Below are 21,477 nucleotides of genomic sequence, written 5' to 3' on the forward strand. Positions count from 1 at the left end.
GATTAGTGTGAAGCGCCTTACCGGGCTTAGCCTGCTCTCCCCACAGATGATCAGGCCTGCAGCCTTGGGCACCACGACGGGCACATGCATGGCACCAGCTTTTACTGCTTGTAAACTTGGAAGACAACGACAGGGGCAGGGGTGGCAGGGAGGAACTCTGCCACCCCCAAAACATTTTAGAAAAGTCCAGCGCTGGAGGGGGAAGAGCGACGGGGGGGAGTACTACCCCCCGCACCCTTAAAGTCACACTCCCCTCAGTGCCGGACCACGCCTCCGTGGTTCCGTGCACATCCCTATATAAAATACCACTGAAGCAACATTTTAAAGTGGATTTCTTTGGAAGAACCCACACAGTTCACCACCCATGTGGTGTAGATCGGTTACAACAGCAACATGAGATGAAGCTGTGGAAAAATGTCGCTGACATAGCTGCTGTAACATGTAAAAGATAACTTAAACCAATATTAAGGCATGGTTTTTCAGTTCTTATTTACCAACCCCAACAAAGGGTTAGTGTCAATGTTCTATGTGAAAAGGAAGAATTCTCTCTGAGAGGGGATGGGTGGGAATAAGAAGGTGTATCCTCCTGGCTGGTTCCCACCCTTCTAACCATGATGAATAGTTCCGTAATAGAAAGCATGTGAAAAGGTCCCAGATTCAGTCTCTGGCATCTCCAGGTAGGGATGGGAGGGACTTCTGCCTGAAAACCTGGAGAGTCACTACCAGCCAGTGTAAAGAATGCTCAGTATACTGACTCAGTATAAAGCAGTTTCCTGGGTTCCTGTGTAAAGCATTACATCTGCAGTGTACCTGTGTCATTTTATATATGCTTTCTTGACATTAATTTGTTATGGATTAGTCTTTTAAATCTTGTTGAAGTATAACCTACACCAGGGCTGCACAATTTCAGTGCTTCAGCCATTGGACTTGAACTCCCATCATTCCCAGCCACAGTGACCAATAGGTATGATGGGAGTTGTAGTCCAACATATGCAAGAAGGTGAAGGTTGTGCAGCCCTGACCTAATCAAATGCACTGAGAAAGCTATGGTCTGAGTATGCTGCTTAAAAGTTACCTTTGATTTAGTATTCCATTAGTAGCATTTTTCTTCCATTTGTGGTTAACAGGATGAATGAACTTAGTTTTATTTCTGAGTTCCAATTGTTGCTTAGAAAGTCACACCATCACAGCTTTTCTGTGGATGAGGTTTTGCTTCAGGCTTTACTGCTAAGTTGCTTGTGTGATCGGACTCCATTAACTAAATTGATTCCTAGTTAGATTGTCAATGGCGCACGCACACAATATTTCAGTGCCTAAACCTATTCATAATCAATAGGGATAACTAGACCAACTCAAATCCTGCATGCTTCAGCAATGGTATAGACCAGGGATTCTCAACGTGTGGGTCCCCGGATGTAATTGGACTTCAACTCCCATAATTCCCAACCAAAGGCCACTGGTGCTGGGAATTATGGGAGCTGAAGTCCAATAACATCTGGGGACCCACACATTGAGAAACCCTGGTATAGACAACTATGTTGCACAACGCTTAGTGGCTAGGCAAACACAGAACAGTGAAGGGCTGGGGGGCAATCCGGACAGTGGTCATTATTTATATTCCAGTATCTAGGAATATTGCTCATGTTGACCATATACAGTATGCATCTAAATCTGACCACATATTTCATACTTCAAGAATAAATCTGGCCATTGAGTAATGATCACTTCAAGTATTTTGTCAGTGTTAGTCATGAGCAGCAAAGAACATAGGGTGCTGGATGTATGTTGCTCTCTCTCCCCAAGGAAGATGGAACTCCAGACATGTTTGCTTTATAGAACCTTTTAAATTTTGGTGTTTTAAGCCAGATAGTTGTATTGTTCTTGTTGGTTGGTTGTTAACTGCCATTGACTTATCTATGTGGGAAAGGATATAAATATCTAAAATAAATAAGTCTCAGTGGAATGGACCTGGAGTTCAGAAGGAAATGCAGTAACAGGACTGGAAGAGAGTCAAAATTTGGGATAACAGCCAGAGAAACTGGCAACTGCAGGTACTTGGGAAAGTACCTAGAGTCATAATCTGGCAGTTGTTTACAGAGGCCCAGGTGTGGCCTGGAAGAATTTATGCCAAGGCTTGGGGGAAACCAATGGGCTGCCAGAGTAAATAGAGCTGTGCTGGAAGATGGCAGGGTGTTGCAACTTTGTTAGTCCTTTATTTTCAGCCCTGAGTGGCTTGAACAATCTAGAATGCCCTGGTTCTAGTCCTACTAGCTGATGTATAACATTTGCATTTATCAATTCTGGATATTTCTGAATAATATTTCATATATATTTATCCTGGGGTATGTGGATTTCATCTTTCTTCATTAACATCTGAAATCCAGCACATAGTATTAAACTGCAAGTTTCCTTTTTGGAAAAAAATTATTATTTATTTATTTTGCAGCTTCTGAGGTTCTGCAGTGGATGGACCATTAGGGAGGTGGTAGGACCCTTGTATGATGATGGCATGAAAGGGATTATTAAGGAGATTGCAGAGAAGCTGAATGAGTTATTTGTATATGTCTTCATGGCAAAGAATACTGGTCATATATCCTCTCTGGCTATCCTCTCTAAGCTTCTCAGGCTTGGAGGCTGAAGAAATGGGCCAATTTGAGGCAACGAGGGAAGATGTTCTAAAACTATCTTGACAAACTAAAAATTAACAAATCGCCAGGGCCAGATGGCATCCACCCGAGTTCTGAAGGAACTCATATGTGTAATTGCTGTTCTCCTGGCAAAAATATGTAACTTGTCCCTACAATCAGGCTCTGTACCAGAGGCCTGAAAAGTAGCTAATGTACTCCGATTTTCAAGATGGGATCCAGGGGGATCTGAGAAATTACAGGCCTGTTAGCTTAAGTTCTGTGCCGGGCAAGTTGATGGAAAGTATATTTAAGGACAACATTGTTCAACAAATAGAAGAATAGGCCTTGCTGAAGAAGAACTAGCATGACTTCTTCGAGAGCAAGTCTTGCCTCACTAACATTTTGCAGTTCTTTGAGGGTGCAGAAGAGGGCAACCAAGGTGATTCAGGGGCCTGGAGCACCTTCTTATGAAGCAAGGCTTCGGCATCTGGGGCTGGAAAAGAGGTGACTACAGAGAGACATGATAGAGGTATATGAAATTATGCATAGATCAGAGGGAGTGGACACAGAGAAAAATTTCTCCCTCTCTTCCAACACTAGGACCAGGGATCATCCCATGAAACAAATCTAGGACCCATGAAACAAATTTAGGAAATTTAGGACTGACAAAAGGAATTACTTTTTCACACAGTGTATAATTAACATATGGAATTCCTGCCACTAGCAGGGAATGGCTAGTGATGGCCACTAGCTTGGATGGCTTTAAAGGGGGCTTAGACAAATTCATGAAGGATAGGTCTATCAATGGCTACTAGTCTGGTGACTATAAACCACCTCCAGCCTCAGAGGCAAGATGTCTCTGAATACCAGTTGCAGGGGAGCAACAGCAAGAGAAGGGGCATGCCCTCACTTCTTGCCTGTGGGCTCCCCAGAGGCATCTGGTGGACTACTGTATGAAACAGGATGCTGGACTAGATAGACTTTGGGCCTGATCCAGCAGGACTGTTCTTATATTCTTATGAGGTACCTTTTTATAATAACACTCTGGAACGTACATTTCTGTTCTAAGGTAATGTTTAAAAGACTCATGTAATTTACACTTTCCATAGGGGAGAAAACTGGAGCACAAGTGGAGGAGAACCCGACTTGAATCTGACAAGATATGACAGAAAGCCCATTCAAAGCCTTATACTGTGTCAATACATGCAGCAAATACACAATTCTGTTCTATACGTATTGCATCTGCAAGTTCACGTCCAGCAGAGCTGTTCAGAATTGTAAGGGGGTTGACTCAGGTCTCCTCCTCCCTGAACTTTAATTTGAAGAATTCATCATCCCGCGGTGATGCATTTCATAACATTTTTTGCAGATAAAATCTCTCGGATTTGGGCCAACTTGGACTCTACTATTACTGCAGAGTCAATGATAGGAGTATGCTATAGCTCCTCTTGTTTGATTAGAATGGATCCATTTCAGTTTGTGACTCCTGAGGATGTAGACAACCTTTTTGGAGGTGTTCAGCCTAACACCTGTCCTGGATCCATGCCCAACTTAGCTTACATCATCTAGTAGGGAGGCTGGTAGAGATGGCCTAGCTGAAATTATAAATGCATCACTTGGGGAGAGGATGATGCTTCCATGTTTGAAGGAGGCAATTGTGAGACTTGACTTAAAATGCCTGCCCTAGAGCCCTTGGTGATGGATAATTATAAACCAGTCTCCAACCTCCCTTGGGTGGGTAAGATAATTGAGAGGGTGATGGCTGATCAACTCCAGGTAGTTTTGGAAGATACTGATTATCTAGATCCATTTCAAACTGGATTTAGTGCAGGCTATGGGGTAGAAATGGTCAGCCAGGTGGATGATCTCTAGCAAGGAATGAATAGTGTGACTTTGCTGGGTTTTTAAAAATCTCTCTGCAGCTTTCAATATCATCAGCTATGGTATCCCTCTGAATTATCTGAGGGATTTGGGAATAGTGGGTACTGCTTCTCAGGCAGATTTCAGATGGTGTCACTCGGGAATAGTTGTTCTGTGAAACGAGAGCTATTGTATGGTGTTCCTCAGGGCTCCATCCTATCCCCGATGCGTTTTAACATCTACATGAAACTGCTGGGTGAGATTAGGAGATTTGGAGCAGGGTGATGATGATACCCGCATCTATTTCTCTATTACATAATTATCAGGAAATGGCATAGCTACCCTACATGCCTACCTTCAGGCAGTAATGGAATGGATGAGGGATAATAAATTAGAGCTGAATCCAAACAAGATGGAGGTACTAATGGTGAGGAGTCATAATTCAAGGGATGTGACAGAACCTCCTGTTCTGGATGGGATTACACTCTCCTTAAAGGAACAGGTATGTAGCTTGAGAGTGCTCCTGGACCCAGGCCTCACCCTGGTGTTTCAGGTGGAGGTTATGGTCAGGAACGCTTTCAATCAACTTCAGTTGATATGACAGCTGTGTCCATTCCATGGAGATTATGATCTCAAAACTATGGGGCACTCATTGGTAACATCTTGACTTGACTACTGCAATGTGCTATATGTGGGGTTGCCTTTATATGTCATTCAGAAACATGAGTTAGTTAGAAATGCAGCAGCCAGATTGGTCTCCGTGGGTTTCTTGGAGGGACCATATTATGCATGTTCTAAAACAGCTGCACTTGCTGCTAATATGTTTCCAGGCAAAATACAAAGTGCTGGCCTTTAAAACCCTAAATGGCTTAGGACTGTGTTATCTGGGGAACTGCCTTCTTCAGTAATCTCCACCACACTTTAAGGTCATCAGGAGAAGTCCGTCTCCGGCTGCCACCAGCTCGCCTGGTGGAAACTCAGGATCAGGCCTTCTCTGTAGCTGCTCCTGGGCTCAGGAATGTGCTCCCTGTTGAGAGTTTCAGCAGCCTTTACAATAGCCCTAAAAACATATCTTTTTAGCCTGGCCTTTAGTGAGTACTGAAATGATTTTAAACTGGTTTTAAATTTATTTTACTAAGTTATTTATTTATTATCAGTTTTTATTTTTGCGAACTGCTTGGAGCTATCTGGGTGAGCCGGTATAAAAACTTAAATGAAATAAATAAATACATATGGTTGCAGGCCTTTATATGTTATGATAGCACTGTAGCATGAGCCTATGTTAAAGCAACTCATAACTTTTGAATGAAACCACCTTGTTGGAAAGAATTCCAGAGCATATCAACAGAATGCGGTTAAGTTTTCAGCACATTACTTTTTCTACTGCCTGCCTACCATGTTTAAAACATATAGATTTACTTGCTTAATTTTCCATGGGAAAACCCCAACAATAGTATTTGGCTATGTTTAAGACTTTGGCAATATAAACTTATTTTCTAAAAAATTAAAAATAGGTGATTCCCCACCACCAGTTGACAGTTCTGTTGTAGAGAATGAAGTATTTAGGGATGTGTTCAAAACTGCTAGCATATATAATTTTGCATTCTCTGTGATATGGTCATTTAAGCAAAAAGAAAATAAGATACAAACCATTCAAGGTATTTTATATTGCTCACCAACTGCTGAGGACTTCTATTGCTCATGAACGTAAATGGAACATTAGATTTCCCACATAGCTTTCTTCTCCTAGACTAATCCATGTTAAATGGGTCAAAAACAATTGTAAACACCTAGCTTTTTGCAGGTCGTGATTGCGTAGATAATTGCTTCTTACCATTCAAAGAGGGTCATTAGCTAACAAGCCAGAGTACTCAGAATGGACACATTTAAGCAGCTAACCTGAAATTTTCAGCTTGCTTTTTCTGATAGGCATTGCGGAAGAGTCAGACTCAGGCAATTTAATTTGCTTTTCATAGCCTGTGACAAGGCTCATGATTATTACATACAACACAATATTCAGTGCAACAAATTAGCAGATTCTGCTATTTTGGACAGGCGGCATTTAAATTCCTGCTATTGAACTGCTGGCTGCATCCCACTCTGCCAGCATAATAATTACTGCTGAGTTCTTGGACTTCATCAAGCCAGCAAGGTGATCACCCCCTTGGAACAGCTAGAGAGATGAAGTATGGCAAAAAAACAAAAAACACAGAAGGGAGAGAAATGGCACATCTCTGTGTTAGAACTCTGGCAAATGCCACTTGAATTATGGCACTTATTTGGCAGTAGCAGGGCTCTGTTGGAGAATAGCTTGCAGCAGGACTAGATTACAGCTTTTGCTGCTTCCAAGGGGAATGGCTGTGAACACTGAAGCAAAGAAACCAAATCGGAGGGCGGAGAAAGGATTAGAAGGCAAATGTTGTATGGAAAGCTGTGATTTCTGACAGCGTTAAAAGCTCTTGTTTCGCAGGACTTGCCTTCTACAAGCAACAAAGTATGACATAAGCTGAGGAGATATAGTATTCTTTTATCTGATAGCTCTATGAGATGTTCTTATAGCTTTATATGAACACAGTTCCAGAAATCATGGTAGGCAGCATGCATAGGTGATTATTCTATAAAGGAGTTCGGCAAGGATGCATCCTTGCCCCAGTTTTGTTTAATTTTTACATAAACTCAAGAGTTTCGCATTTTAATGATTTGGATTTGCACACACACCCCAACTTGTTGGCAGACATGTTTCATTATTTCTCTGTGCGAATGATATTGCCCTTTTATCTCAAACCAGGATAGGTCTCAGTTGTGCTTTGACCTCCTTCAGTAAGCATACTGAGAAGGAGACTTTAGAGATTATTCTAAGACCAAGATAATGGTGTTTTCAATGCACTCCAGAATCTTTAAATGGACAATAAATGGGCATAGTATTGAACAGGTTAAGGTTTTTAAGTATTTGGGGGTAGTATTCCACCAAACTGGAACATGTAAAGCCCATCTTGATTATATTTCCCAAGGTGCTCAACAGACGGCAAATGTGATTAAGTCCTTCTATTACTCCAGGGGTGCCTTTTTTGTACCAGCGGCTATAAAACTGTTGAAGGCCAAGATATACCCCCAAATTCTTTATGGGGCGCAGATCAGTCCTCTGGAAAATTTCTCTTAGCTTGAAACAGTACAAACTAAATTCCTGAGGGCTATTTTTCGAGTACTCAGGGGTACAGCAAATGCCGTCCTTCGTAGGGAAGCAGAGGTCACCACTCTGAAAGCAAAAGTATGGTTTTGCATTATTAAATTTTGGTTAAGCCTGGACTTCTTTCCGGCTGGTCTTGCCCTTTTAGTGTTATCAGACAGTTTCGTTTCCAAATGGAAATCTGCTCTGAAATTAAAATTGCATCACTTGGGAACATCTCAAGAAGCTCTTATTGGGTGAGGATTAGAGCAGGTGCTTTGCTTTGTGAAGCAACGGCTCCAAGATATAGATTTGCAGGAGGAGTCCGCACAGCTACCCAAGGGAATATACTTAGGTTCTCAAACTTCTATATTATTATTTCTCCAAGACGGGCCATGCGTGGCGACGTGGTAGGAAGGAGGTGATTGGCTGTTCTCCAAGACGGGCCATGTGTGGCGATGTGGTGGGAAGGAGGCGATTGGCTGAGTTTGCAAGCAGAAGCACCTGACTGGGCAGTGGGGACTCCATATGCAGATAGGGAGAAGGAGCCCGTGAGAGCAGAAGCACCATGGTGATTGGGCAGTGGGGATTCCCTATGCAGATAAGGAGGAGGGGCCTGTGATGGTTAAGGTCATTTAGAATGCAGCTGTTACTGGTCGGAAGATGTTCTGGATATAAAAGGATAGCAGGCAGGGGTCTGCAAAAAGACAGGTCCTGAGGGAGGAAAGAGCCCCTTCAGGAGAAGGAGGTTGCCATTGTGTAAATGAACAAAATCTGTTAACTCAGGGAGGGAGGGAGAAAAACCATGAAGGGAGGAGGAAGAAAGAGTGGAGAAGAGCAAGTGGAGGAGAGAGAGAGAGAAAAAGAAGGGAGGGGGAAGAGAGACAGAAGAAAGGGCAAGGGACGGGCCTGAGCCTGTCATCAGCCTAAGGGGAATGAGTGGCTATGGTGGTGGCAGCAGCGAGGAACGGCCCAGTCAACCACTGCTGCTGCTCCTGAAGGGAGGAGCAGGAGCGGGGCTTGGGTGAGGGTGGGGAGGTCTCTGGGGATAGAGGGCTGCAGTTTGGCCAATAGGCAGCAGCAATGCTGCAGCCATAACCAAGAAGGGTGAGGGAGATGGAAGCAACAGGATGGAGAAGGAGCAGGAGTGCAGACCAGGTGAGAGTGGGGACATCTTTGAGGTGAGGGGAGCAATCAAGTACTAACACGCAGATGCTCTAGAGCATGCAAGAGTTCCAGCATTGAAGGGGAGAGAAATAATGGCAGCGGTCAGGATGCAGAGGTGGAGGACCGGCAGGCGAAGCCCCTCCAGCCAGAAGAGGTGGGTGAACGGCGGGCAAAGCCCTGGTGGCCAAGAAGAGGAGGCGGTGGCGGGGAGAAATGATGGCAGAGGTGAGGAGGTGGGCAGATGGCAGGCAAAGCCCTACCAGCTGGGAGGAGAAGGTGAGAGGCAGTAGTGGGATGGCCTGGCCCTGGCCCAACCAATGGGGAGAGCTGCGGGGGGAGTGAGTGAGCGGCGGGGGGAGAGCGAGAGAGCAGCGGGGGGAGAGTGAGCGAGAGAGCGGCGGGGGGGAGTGAGTGAGAGAGCAGTGGGGGGAAAGTGAGCGAGAGAGTGAGCGGCGGGGGAGAGCGAGCAAGAGAGCTGCGGGGGGGGGAGCGAGCTGCGGGGGATGTCACAGGCTCAGTACACAACTGCACAGATGCCCTGTGCGGGGTCAGCTAGTTTAACTATAAACCGGCTGAATATTTAGACCAGATCTTGGTACCAAAATTTAGGAGATTTCTGACCCTCGCACGATTAAATGTTCTCTACTACTAGCAATAGCAATAGCACTTACATTTATATACCACTTTATAGCCAGAGCTCTCTAAGCGGTTTACAATGATTTAGCATATTGCCCCCAACATTCTGGGTACTCATTTTACCGACCTTGGAAGGATGGAAGGCTGAGTCAACCTTGAGCCCCTGGTCAGAATTGAACTTGTAACCTTCTGGTTACAGGGCGGCAGTTTTACCACTGCACCACCAGGGTAACTACTACATAGGTGATTATGCACAGTCAGGTTTGACATTAGAGATTAATGTGTATAAATGTAGTCTGATTATATATGATTATATTATTTATTTACACAGTCAGACAGGTGTTATTGACTGGTTTGTTTTATCCAGACATCGAGTCCTTCCCAAGGACCTGGGATAGCTGAATTTTATTATCAGTGTTGTTGCTTTTATTATAGATATCGTCACAGAATATAGGCTGTTCCCAGTAAAATTGTTTTATTATTGTTGTTGTTGTTATTGTTATTTTCTTATTTGTTTTGTATTGTTGTATTGCTGGTCTAAGACCGAAATAAAGTTTTACTTACTTACATTAGAGATGACCTATTGAGAAGTATTGGAGATGGTTTTTCCACAACCCTCCATAACAAATGATCATCAGAGCTGGCCTTATAGATAATAATTTAATAGACACCTGTTCAGACTTAGCCCAGGACAAATCACTGCCTGCAGAGCCCTCTGCACTGGATGTGTGGTAGGTTTCAGCCCCATGTGCCATCCTTTTGAACAAGTATTAACAAATCCAGCAGAGGATTTGGAAGAAGGCTACCTTCTACTCATAAATTTGTGGGTTGGGAAAAGGAAATGCTGCACTGTGGCGTTAGGTCATGAAACTCAGAGTCAAATTCCAACAATGGTTCTTACATTTCAGTGCTTTCTTCCAGAATGAGCATGGATGTGGATAATGGCTGTGTGATAATACAAATTGCAGCATGTCTGCAAGTATGCAATTAGGAAGATGCAGCAGCACCCACAGTGTACTAAAAGCATGAGGGAGGCTGTGTGGTACATGATCAACCACCAACATTCAGTTGTCTTTCAACACCTCCTTTCAAAGCATTTATGTACATGAAAGAAGGCCATTTATTAATTTATTCACTGTGTATCATATGTAGTCTATCATATCTTTAGCATTGTCTATTTCAGCATAAATTAATATATACAATAAAACTCCTATTCTCCAGCCAAACCTTCCTAAATGTATGTTGGTTAAAAGACATGCTATATACAAGCTCTTGACTTATACAACAAATATGTTTGTCTGTTCCAGTGTACTCATTCCTGTATATTGGTTTCGATTTCTATACATTTATTGTGTGTGTTTTTTTAATGAACAATATTTTATAGTAGAGATATGAGCAGGGCATTTCACATCATATAAGAATAAAACTTGATAGAATTTTATATTTTGTATATATGTCACAGTAGCTTTGCTGATTTAATCTCTAATTCCTAGGATGTGTAAAATGCAACTATGTTTCATTAAATATGTGCTTGGCTTGTTATTGCAGCTGTTAATGAACAGGAAATCAAATATGGTATAGAGACTACTATTCCCCTGCAAAGCTGCATCTCTAAGATGATACTGTGTACAACAAGCTCTGTTGCATGGAAATTGCTAATAAGCAATATTGAACATCCAACATACAGAATAGTTTCCACATGGCTGGCTTTTCCGAGATGATGTTTTTGTAATAGATTGATCTAAATCTTGTTAGTCTATGTCAGCAAGAAGGAGATACACATAGAGTTCATACTGTCTTCCAAAAATTATATAGTACATTGATATAAATCTTGTTCCTCTGTTATCAGGTGGACAGGTAGCTAACCTTCAGCTGTATAATTTGAAAAAAGATGCATTGCTGAAATATGGGGCCTGCCTGGTTGTATAAAGTCAGACCACAGGATTTGCATGAGTATGGGCCATGAATACCTATGTCAGCTGAATATCATACCTTGTAGTCTGTGATAAAGGCTGACAAGGCTAATAAAAGAGGCAGGGAGAGTGAGATATGCTGGAGGTGAGAACAGTGATGGATCTTCCAGCTGCTTACATCAATTGTACAGACTGATCAGCTAGTCTGCCTGCCTTCTTCTATACAAAATATATCAGGATTGGGCTGTGCACTGCACAAGGATTCCACAGCTGTGTTTGTGTAGTAAAGCTGTCCTGTCTTCCTTTACGTTCTGCCCAAGAATCATTTAAACCCTATTTAGGCATTAGTTCCATCAAGGAACATGGTTCCATAGAAAAGACAAATGGGATTGTGCTAGCTAGTTGCAACTCTCTGCACTGTCACACTCCCTGGCTCATTGTGTTCATGGCTTATTTGCAAAGGGCCATTGCTTACTGTGGGAATCCTGGTTTCCAGTAATCACAGAGAACACTCTACTTGTGTGCTAGCTGGCATGTCCCCATTTGTCCTTCCCACATATGGATCCTCTGTGTAGGACTTGATAGGCTTTAGCTGATATATTATCTGTGGGATGAGTTAATTATTTCTGATCTGAAGTGTGTCCACTTGGCTTTAATAGCTAAAGAACAGGAAGGTAATCTATGATTTTTTTAAAATAGCAAGATTGGTAATGTTTAGCCTAAGACATTGTGCCTTACATTGTTTACATCCCACTCCTACACCCATAAATGGTCATGCTCAGTGGGTTCATCCCGGCTTTCTACTGAACCGAAATGAAAGCAGTTTCTCAGTGCATCTAGTAGATAAACTGGGAGCTCTGGAGTACATCTCTGAAGAGGTCTTCAATAGATGCGTGACAGAGACTGGCTAATCAGGTGAATATTGAGGCTATTCTCGCAACTGCAGGAAAATGGGCTTAGGGAGCCCAGCCCACTTTCCTGCAGTCGTGGGAAACTGCCAGGAGCCTCATGTTGGTTAGCCTGCTTAAGTCCCCCCCAAACGAGGTTAGCAGAGTGAGCGCTCCACTACCCCCATTTTACTGATTATGTGCCACCACAGCGAGACTCCGTGCCATGGGAACACATGAATAGACCCCCAACCAGGAGGCTACAAGCAGCCTCCCAGCCTCAGGGATCTCCCCAGAATGCCCCGTACCCTTGCGTGGGGCATCCTGGGACTTCCAGGGGCCAGGCATCCCCTGATCCCTACTGCCCCTACTGGCTCCACGAGGGAGTCAGTAGACATGTGTGCGGCTGATACAGCCGCCCAGGGACGGCTCCCTGCTTGTCTGCAGGGAAAGCGGGCTCTCCCACAGAGCCCGAAAAGGCTCTCCACACCGCTTATGTGCAGAGTCTCATGATTCCATTGTAGTCTTGCTTTGTCCAGAAAGAAATCTTATCTACTAAAATTAAGTAGGTAACCATTGAAATGATTTTGATGGTGTTGGCATATCTGTAATAAATACTTCCTATATTGACACCATCAAAATGATTAGTGTTTTGAACAATAGATTTTATGGATGGAGACTGTAGCACACCAGGGCTTTTCAACTTAGAAGAGCGATCTTTGGAAGCAAGCAGGGACTAGGGTGCTATTGACTGCGTTTTTACTCCACACTAATTTTATTAGCTGCCATCTTATATCACATGCTGTTCCAGAAGTTCACTAATATAAATCTTAGTAATGCATTCAATAAAACACACATCTGGCATGGACTCAGTATGAGGATGTGGAATGGAAATAAAACAATGGATAAATGGTCCCTCTAATTTTATTATACAACAAAACTCCTTTTCAGACATAATATGCAAAAATAAATGTGCATAGGCACAGGAGCAGTTGTGCAGCATCCCTGATCTATGTGTGTGTGTTTATCAACATTATAATATCTGGAGGACTAATAACTTAAAAAACTGGAACACATACTCAGCAAACCCACATGATGAATCCATGGGATTCATCCGCTTCAGACTGTAGGTGGAGGGCTTGAAGGTTGGTACACAGAAACACTATTCCCTCACATGCCTAACTATTATGCAAGTATCTGAAAGAGAAAGGCTAGACTAGATCTCATTGCCATACTGGATTTGTATGGACTAGAAGTTGGGCTTATATATGGAAAGCCTTCAGATATTTATACTCCACCTGGAGCGTGAAGTGGTACAATCAACCAACCAAGTGGAATTACTGATCATGTACCCTGACAATAAATTCAAAGGAGAGAGAGAAAGAGAGAGAGAGTTCAAGGGAAGGGGAAAGGATAACTATTTCTGCTTAAATGTAAAACTCTGCTAAAAATACTCAGTGAATCTGCTCATAAGAGGCAACGGCTCAATTGAATTAGGTGTGTATGTCATGCATGTACCTTAGTTAATTTGAAAGCTAATATCAGTGCCTGAGATTAAGTATCACCAGAATAATTAATTTTGTTTACTTATTTTTTTTTAATTTAGAAAGGCATTCAAGGACATAACCAATAAAGCCTTCATGAGAGAGGACCTGATCCTTACTAGCACATATTTTGTCAGCAAGAGCTACAATTGATTCATGTGTACCATCCATAAATTGTGCTGTTTATGTTGCTTCTGTTCTCTGGAATAGGTTCAGTTATTTAAAAAATCATCAATGAAGCAGGAGCACCATTTCTGGAAGGAAGAGGATATGTAACTTGGCCCTGTGTTATCTCAAAATTACTGAGCACCTATAGTAGCTCATTCAGCTCATTGACACAGTAAGGTCTTTCACACAATCATCTGATCATCTGGGGGGTGCTTTGGTGGAGGGAAGAGCCTCTACAGTGTTTCTGGCAGGCATGCAGAGTCTCTGTTTGGCTCTGCTAACTCACCCCACACACGAAAAGCCGTGGAGCAGCTGTGGGCTCTGTTATTGCCTCATGAAATGAGTCCTCCAAGACTCAAGGGCAGTATGCCAGAATGCATTGTTCTCCTAGTAGAGTGGAAGCCTTGAGTACACCAGCAGTTCTTCTCTGACTGACCCTTTTAGCCATAGAACTCTCTGACAAACACTGCCACCAGCTGCTAGGGACTGCTTAAAATGGGGATTTCAACATATGATCAACACATGAGGTAGGGTAGTTGGTTTTTGTTGTTGTTGTGTGGTTTGTTTGTTTTTTGTTTGTTTTTTGGTCCTAGATTTGAACAGGCTGGGAAAGCAGGCATCCCATGGGTCCTCGCAAGAAGAAAAGGCTAGATTTACTGCCACCAACCTTCTGATTCTTGGTCATGTGAAAGATCTTACTGAGTGACTTGCAATGTTTATAATCTGTTGGGTGGACTTATGCACTATGTCAATGAATTTCAATGTTTTTCAAACTGGGGCCACTTTGGCAAAAAAAGATTCCTTCAATGTGTGCACCCCATGCAGTGCTGCACATTTGTCATGCTTGGGGGGCGCTTGAGAGAAATGGTCCTGATCAAGCCTGAATGACTTTCAATTCTTAAAGTCTGTTAAGTGGACATATGTATCCAGTTTTTGAATCAAATATTTTTGTGGCAGCTACCACCAAACAAATAAATTGAACAGCATACCACCAAACAAATAAATTGAACAAATGAATTGAACAAATAAATTGAACATTTCCTGGAGAATGCATCTGGAGTAGTAGAGAAGAAGAAATTGGAGATTTGTAAAAAGGGGGAAAGGATACAATGGATATGCATCTTTGTCATCAACCTGTCACCTGTTAAAATAATCTGGAGAGGTCTGTTTAGAGTTGTCGCCGGCTCGTTTGGCGAAAACTAGGGACAGGGCCTTCTCTGTGACTGCCCTGGGGCTTCATAATATGTTTCCTGTTGAAACGAGAGCATCTCCGTCTCTGTTTGCTTTTAGGAAGATCTTGAAGATGCACTTGTTTTCTCAGGCTCTTAACTGAATTTATTTTAAATGATTTAATCTCTTTTCATTGTATGTGATTGTGTTTATAGCTTGTAAAATTTTAACTTATTATTTTGTTTTATACTTGTGTTTTAATTCTGTACACCTCCTGTAGGTGTACATATCAGGGGGAATAAAAATTAGATTAAATAAATAATAAAAGGGACAAAAATGCATAACTATAATTTTACTCTGCCTTGAACTTTTAAACCAACCAGTCACCCCTCACAAAGAAAGCTTGCTAGTGGTAAATGATAAGGGGATTGGAGCTGCCCCCAGGACCTCTGTGCACCTGAGGCAAGGTACCAAATGCTACCCCCCGCCCTTGCATGCACCTTGCTCCCCCTCTTTTCCCTTTTTAAAGCATGGGACGGGGGGCATCTTGCTGCCACCCCAGTAATCTGGCTGCCTGAGGCAACTGCATCACCTTGACTCATGGAAGGCTGCCCCTGCTTCAACTGCAACACCCCTTGAATGGGGGTTCATATCTGGCAGAATGGCCTGTTTGAATATTTTAGCTAGGTTTGACTCAATGGACCTTCACAATTAAAAAAAAAGCAATTAAAAGGAGTAAAGAAAATGTTTAAAGCTGTCCTGAATTGTTTCTTTTTCCTGAATGATCTAAATGATGAGACCTGTTTCTGTTTCTGAATCATGTATAGTGAGGCAAAATTTCTAGTGATGTTTAAGAGAGGGGAGAATTCTACTTTAAATTCACTTATTCTTTTTCTCCTCCTGAATTTATTCTAATCAAATAATTATTGCTGTTTAATCCTAGGTGTGTGTGCTGGAGAGACAGATATTTGATTTCCTTGGTTATCAGTGGGCACCAATCCTGGCAAATTTTGTACACATTATTGTAGTCATACTTGGCTTATTTGGAACCATCCAGTATAGACCTCGCTACATAACAGGAGTAAGTATCATTAAACTTGTATGTTTAACACTGTATTTGCCCTGTATGTGTTTGAAAATATACCTAGTAAATGTAGCAAGTGGTTCTGGACACATTTTAATGTACCACACCTTTCATGGGGGATGGTAGGATTTAGTGTCATGTAGAAATATTTGAAATTTACTGTTGTATTTCATATACAAAAATTGCTTGTGCTTCTGTATGTAAAGAGGGAGCAGGAGCACAATTTGGCACAATTTCCCCTGCTTGGCAGAAACTGGTCTTAGTAAATCTTGAAGGCCAGAAGGGTAGATGCTGCAAGCATCCTGATTTTATGCATGTTTATTCAGAAGTGCATCTCACTGAGTTTCGTGGGAATTATTCCAAGATTTTAAAAAGAGACATATGATTGCATCCTTAACATTGCAAACGTGACAAAGTCAGATACGGCTCAAAGCTGGAAGGTAACTGAAAGAAGGTGAAAGAAATTAACCATAGTGAAGCTGGAGGAAAAGGAATTTACAAGCAGGAGTTAAAGAACAGGTGATTATTGTATCACAAGAGAAGCAGGATGTGTTACATCAGGTGATGATGCCGTCCAACTTTAGCCAATTGATAGTTACTGGATTTTCTACAAATTTGAAGGCTACTGTTGGCTGATCTGCAAGGTTCAGTTTGCTTTGACCACAGAGAAGATATGTATGATAGGTAAGGCTCAAGTGCCTTAACAGAATTATATCTAACAGAATTAAATCTAACAGAATTAATACAATCATCCATCATGATTGAAGTTTCCTCTTTAATGCATTTAATTTCCACCTGAGATATCTTGAGTAAAAGTACCATTAAATCCAAAGATCATTTGTTGAGTATGGCAAACTACTTCTCCCTAAAGGTCTCATTCAAAGGAAACATATCTGGATGCTTTAATACTCAAAGACCCCTTGGAATTCTCTGAACTTTACAATATTCGCCTAAGGCAACAGCATGTGTTACTAATTTCATGGTTTTAATTCACATTCTACAATATTGTTCCCAATTAATGTTATCTACGTCTTTCTTCTCATGGGGAAAAAGAGGACGGTTCATTGATAATTTTGGCTTTATAGTCAGAGGTATAACTGAATGTTCCTAGCTTTCTAGCCATTGTACCTTTGTCAACGTTACCAAAGATAAAAAACACAAAGACAATATTATTTGGATTCACAAACAACAATAAAAATCCCAAAAGAATCATCTCATCTCATAAGTTTCTGAGATAATAACTTCCTGAAGGGATTTTTTTTTAGATTCTGTTTTTTTTAAATTATTTAATAATATTTTTATTTAATAAGAAAAGAAAAAGAAATAACATGATTACATTATCATCTCTTGAACTTCCAACAGTTACATAGGACAATCTGGGATTCTGCTTCCATCCTTTGCCAACCTTCCCCCGCACATCAGATATTACAGAAAGATATAAGTAATGTGTTAATCAACCCTAAATATTTTTTTTAAAAAACCCAAATCTTGAGTGTGGATGTTGACCCTGTGCTAAATTGTAATTTATGAAAGCTTCCCAGGTTAACACAAATATTTCATCTGAGGTATTCCATAAATAAGCAGTGATCTTAGTCATGGAGGCATATTTCCATAGCTTAAGTAGCCATTTGTCCAAGGTTGGGGTAGCCTGTGATCTCCAGCTGGCAGAATAGAGAATCTTGGCAGCAGTAATCATATATAAGGACAACTCCATGAGGCGGGTCTCACGATCTGTGAGACCTGCTTTTTTAGAAACTGAGGGGAGAACAAGCTAAGCCCACTCTCCCCGCAGACCAGTGGGCAGGGAGCCCTGGGCGGCCAGATCGGCCGCCCACATGGTTGCCAGCTCCATGACAGAGCCGGCGGGGGCTGGGGAGCTCGGGGGCCCCGCAGGCCCCAGTATGCCCTGCGCGAGTGCGCAGGGCATACTGGGGAGACCCCCGGCTGGGAGTCTACTCGTGAGTAGGCGCAGCTCAAATCGGCTACTCACGATTGTAAAAAGCAGGTTTGCAGAGTGGCTCGCTCCGCAAACCTGCTCTTTTACCAGGAGTTCCAGAGCAGGTTAGCCGCTCCAGAACCACTGGGCTCGGCTGCCCGATTTTTGCTGATCGTCAGAATAGCCCCCATGAGTTTAGTAGGTATATAAGGTTTAGTCGTATTTAACAAAAAAAGCTCAGGTGAATCGGGAAAGTTTATATTTAATTTTTTTTGCATCTTAGAGTGCATTTTCCCCAAAATTGTGCTTTACCACAAGTCCACCACATATGATAGAATGTCCCCGCATGATTCTTATATTTCCAACAGTCTCCCGAGTAATTACTGTACATCTTTCTAATATTTCTAATGGTCGTAGGAGTAATGTACCAAAGAAAATACATTTTGTACCAATTTTCTTCTAGATTCTAAAAGGCATCCAAATGCATTCTGATTCATAATGGTACTCTTCAGTGGCTATAATTATAGAATACAGGTCTCCTCGTAATTTATAACCTGATTTTCAAAGAAGAGCATCAAATACAATATTACCACTAGCCTATAGTTCTTTCTCTAATAATTATTAGAGAAAGACTTCTAATAATTATTAGAACAATAATTATTATTAATAATTCTAATAATTATTAGAACTTCATACTATACACACACAAACAAACAAACAAACAATATATACTATAATCTAAATAACAGTAACATGAGTAATATATTAACATACATACACACACAAACAATATATACTATAATCTAAATAACCGTAACAGGAGTAACATAATAAGTAATAAGAGTAACAGGTAAGACCTCTCCATATGTCTGTCTGTCTGTCTGTCTGTCTCTCTCTCTCTCTCTCTCTCTCTCCAAACACACACACACACACACACACACACACACACACACACACACACTTGTTACCATGAAAAACCCCTTGCAATGTGTATCCAACTATGTAGCTCAGGCTTTGCTCAACCCCAAAACTTTAGATATTTCAAGTTTAACTCAAATGACATACATTTATAGTAATGTTGGCTGCAATATAGTCATAATAGTACATGTTTAGTCCCTAAAATATACACTCCTTCATCAGTTATTCCAAAGGAGAAGAAAGGTCCAATTCAAGAGGCTTATTACCATGTTGGCTGTAAAGGTTGTAGCTGCACACTATTTTTCAGCTGTTACCTTGGTTCTGTCTTACTTGGTAACTGAAAATGGCTATCCCTTTATACTTAAATACAACAGCATCATGTGATTTTGATTGCCTAGGTGTACTACCTATATAGAGTAGATAGTTAACATGCCACACATACTACAGGGGAACCTCGATATTTGTGGGGGTTCTGTTCCAGGCTGCAGCCACGAATATGGAAATGTAGACTATCACGTCATTGGGGCTATGGGATCGTGAGGGTTAGGTTTGCAGCCGGTCAGAAATGGCTGAAAATCAGCCAAATTTCATGGGGGGTGGGCTTCCTACTGTGCTCTTCTGCTCCTCCTGAGCCATCCTGTGCCCCCAAATTGGCCGAAACTTGGTGGTTCCCCCCCTAATTTTTTTTTACAAAGATGGGAGCCATTTTGTGCTAAGAACAAAGCTTTGTTCAAAATTGTTCATGATCAGGTTTGCCAATTCTGGAGCGCATCTGCATCCCATGGCAGATATTATTTCTCCGGTTGCACGATATCGAACGGCAGGAACTTACGTCTTCGGCCAATAGGACTTGCTCCCCTTTACATTTTGGGATTTTGCCACCCTGGGGAGATAGAGGTGCTAGTTACTTAACAACGCTACATTTTTCCAAATTTCGGGTTGCATTTGCCCGGGCTCGGTTTAATGTGTTGCCCTCTTCTCTGTTGGAACGGAGGTTTGCAAAAGATAATCCTGTTGCGGTTTTCTGCCCTTGTGGTGTTGGCCTTCTGGAAACTGTCTCCCATGTGCTGTTGTACTGCGCTTTGTATCAGGATGCTAGAGAAGAACTCATTTCCCCTCTGTTACTCAAGTTTCCCGGAAGGTGTGATCTCTTTTATACTTATTACTGCCTCACGGATTCGAGCCCTGGGACTACAGCAGTTGTGGCTAAATTTTTCTATATTGCCATTAGGTGGTCCCTGTTAAGTGCCTAACTGAGAGAGTTGTCTGTTGTTTTAAAATAATTTATTATTACTGATTGTAATCTGTCATATTGTGTTTTAGCATTGTTTTATTGACGTGTTGAGTATGTTTGTTGCTGCTATTTTTCCTGGCCAATGGCCGTAATAAAACTGATGATGATACTGGATATTTGCCAGTAATAATTCTGCATGAATTGGGGAGAAACATTTTCTAAGAGCTAGGTCTGCCAACCTTTTAAGAAAGTGGCATGGCAAAGCAGGATCAAAAAGAGGGAATTGTGGTACATAACGGAGGTGAGAGGGCCAAGAAAGAATGGAGCATGTGTTTTCAAATCTCCTTCTGCTGGTTCATGTGATGCCAAGTCATTGTTTGATATTAAGCCTGAAACATACAGGAGAAGAACATAGAGAGTCTTGCTGGATCAGGTCCAAGCCCTATTAGTCCAATATCCTGCTTCTCACAGCGGCCCACCAGATGCCTCTGGGAAGCCACAAGCAGGAGATGAAGGCAATACCCCTGTCTTGCTGCTGCTCCCCTGCAACTGATATTCAGAGGCACCTGGCCTTTGAACTTTAAACTTGTCATTTGAATTTGTCTGAGCCTCTTTTAAAGCCATCCAAGATAGTGGCAATCACCACCTGTGGCAGAGATTTCTATAGATTAATTATGTGCTGTTTAGAAAAGTACTTTCTTTTGCCTGTCCTAAATTTCCTATGAATGAGTTCCATTGAAATGATTCAGGCCTTGCCCTATGCATAATGTCAATGCATGCAGGTCCAGTGGGTCCATGATGGAGGGCAGGGTGGAAAAATGTGATCCTGCTTCCCTATCACTCATAGCTGTTAAGTTTGTCCACGCTGGCTCACTTCAGTACAGTACCTAGTACATTCTTTCAGCTCTGTAGTTTGCTCTATTCTGTAGATACTCTACAGCAGTTTTCGTAATGGCGTCTGTGGTATGACTATAGAATTTCCCTTTGTGCAACTATTCAGAGAGCACTTAAAGGGACTGTTTTTATGGTTATTACTGCAGGACTGATGTCAGAATTTGTTCTACTGAAGAATACATATGATTTTGCTATACTGACATCCACATTTAAAAAAAAGGTAAAACCCTAATATATCATTTAATAAGCTCTATTGCTTTCTAGATTCTCTTT

General features: G+C 41.9%; 1 protein-coding gene across 4 annotated transcripts in view; it reads left to right on the forward strand.

Moving 5' to 3' along the window:
* NKAIN2 (sodium/potassium transporting ATPase interacting 2) overlaps positions 1-21,477 on the forward strand; it is an 875,273-nt gene that overhangs the window by 403,307 nt on the left and 450,489 nt on the right. For 3 of the 4 annotated variants that reach the window (XM_053284517.1, XM_053284532.1, XM_053284523.1), the window contains exon 2: positions 16,082-16,219. The exons of the other annotated variant lie outside the window; for it this stretch is intronic. In XM_053284517.1, coding sequence (XP_053140492.1) covers positions 16,082-16,219 — 138 coding nt within the window. The remainder of the gene's footprint in view (positions 1-16,081; positions 16,220-21,477) is intronic. 4 annotated transcript variants of the gene reach the window in all.

The sequence above is a fragment of the Hemicordylus capensis genome, chromosome 1 (assembly GCF_027244095.1).
Source record: "Hemicordylus capensis ecotype Gifberg chromosome 1, rHemCap1.1.pri, whole genome shotgun sequence".
In the NCBI taxonomy this organism is placed as follows: domain Eukaryota; kingdom Metazoa; phylum Chordata; class Lepidosauria; order Squamata; family Cordylidae; genus Hemicordylus; species Hemicordylus capensis.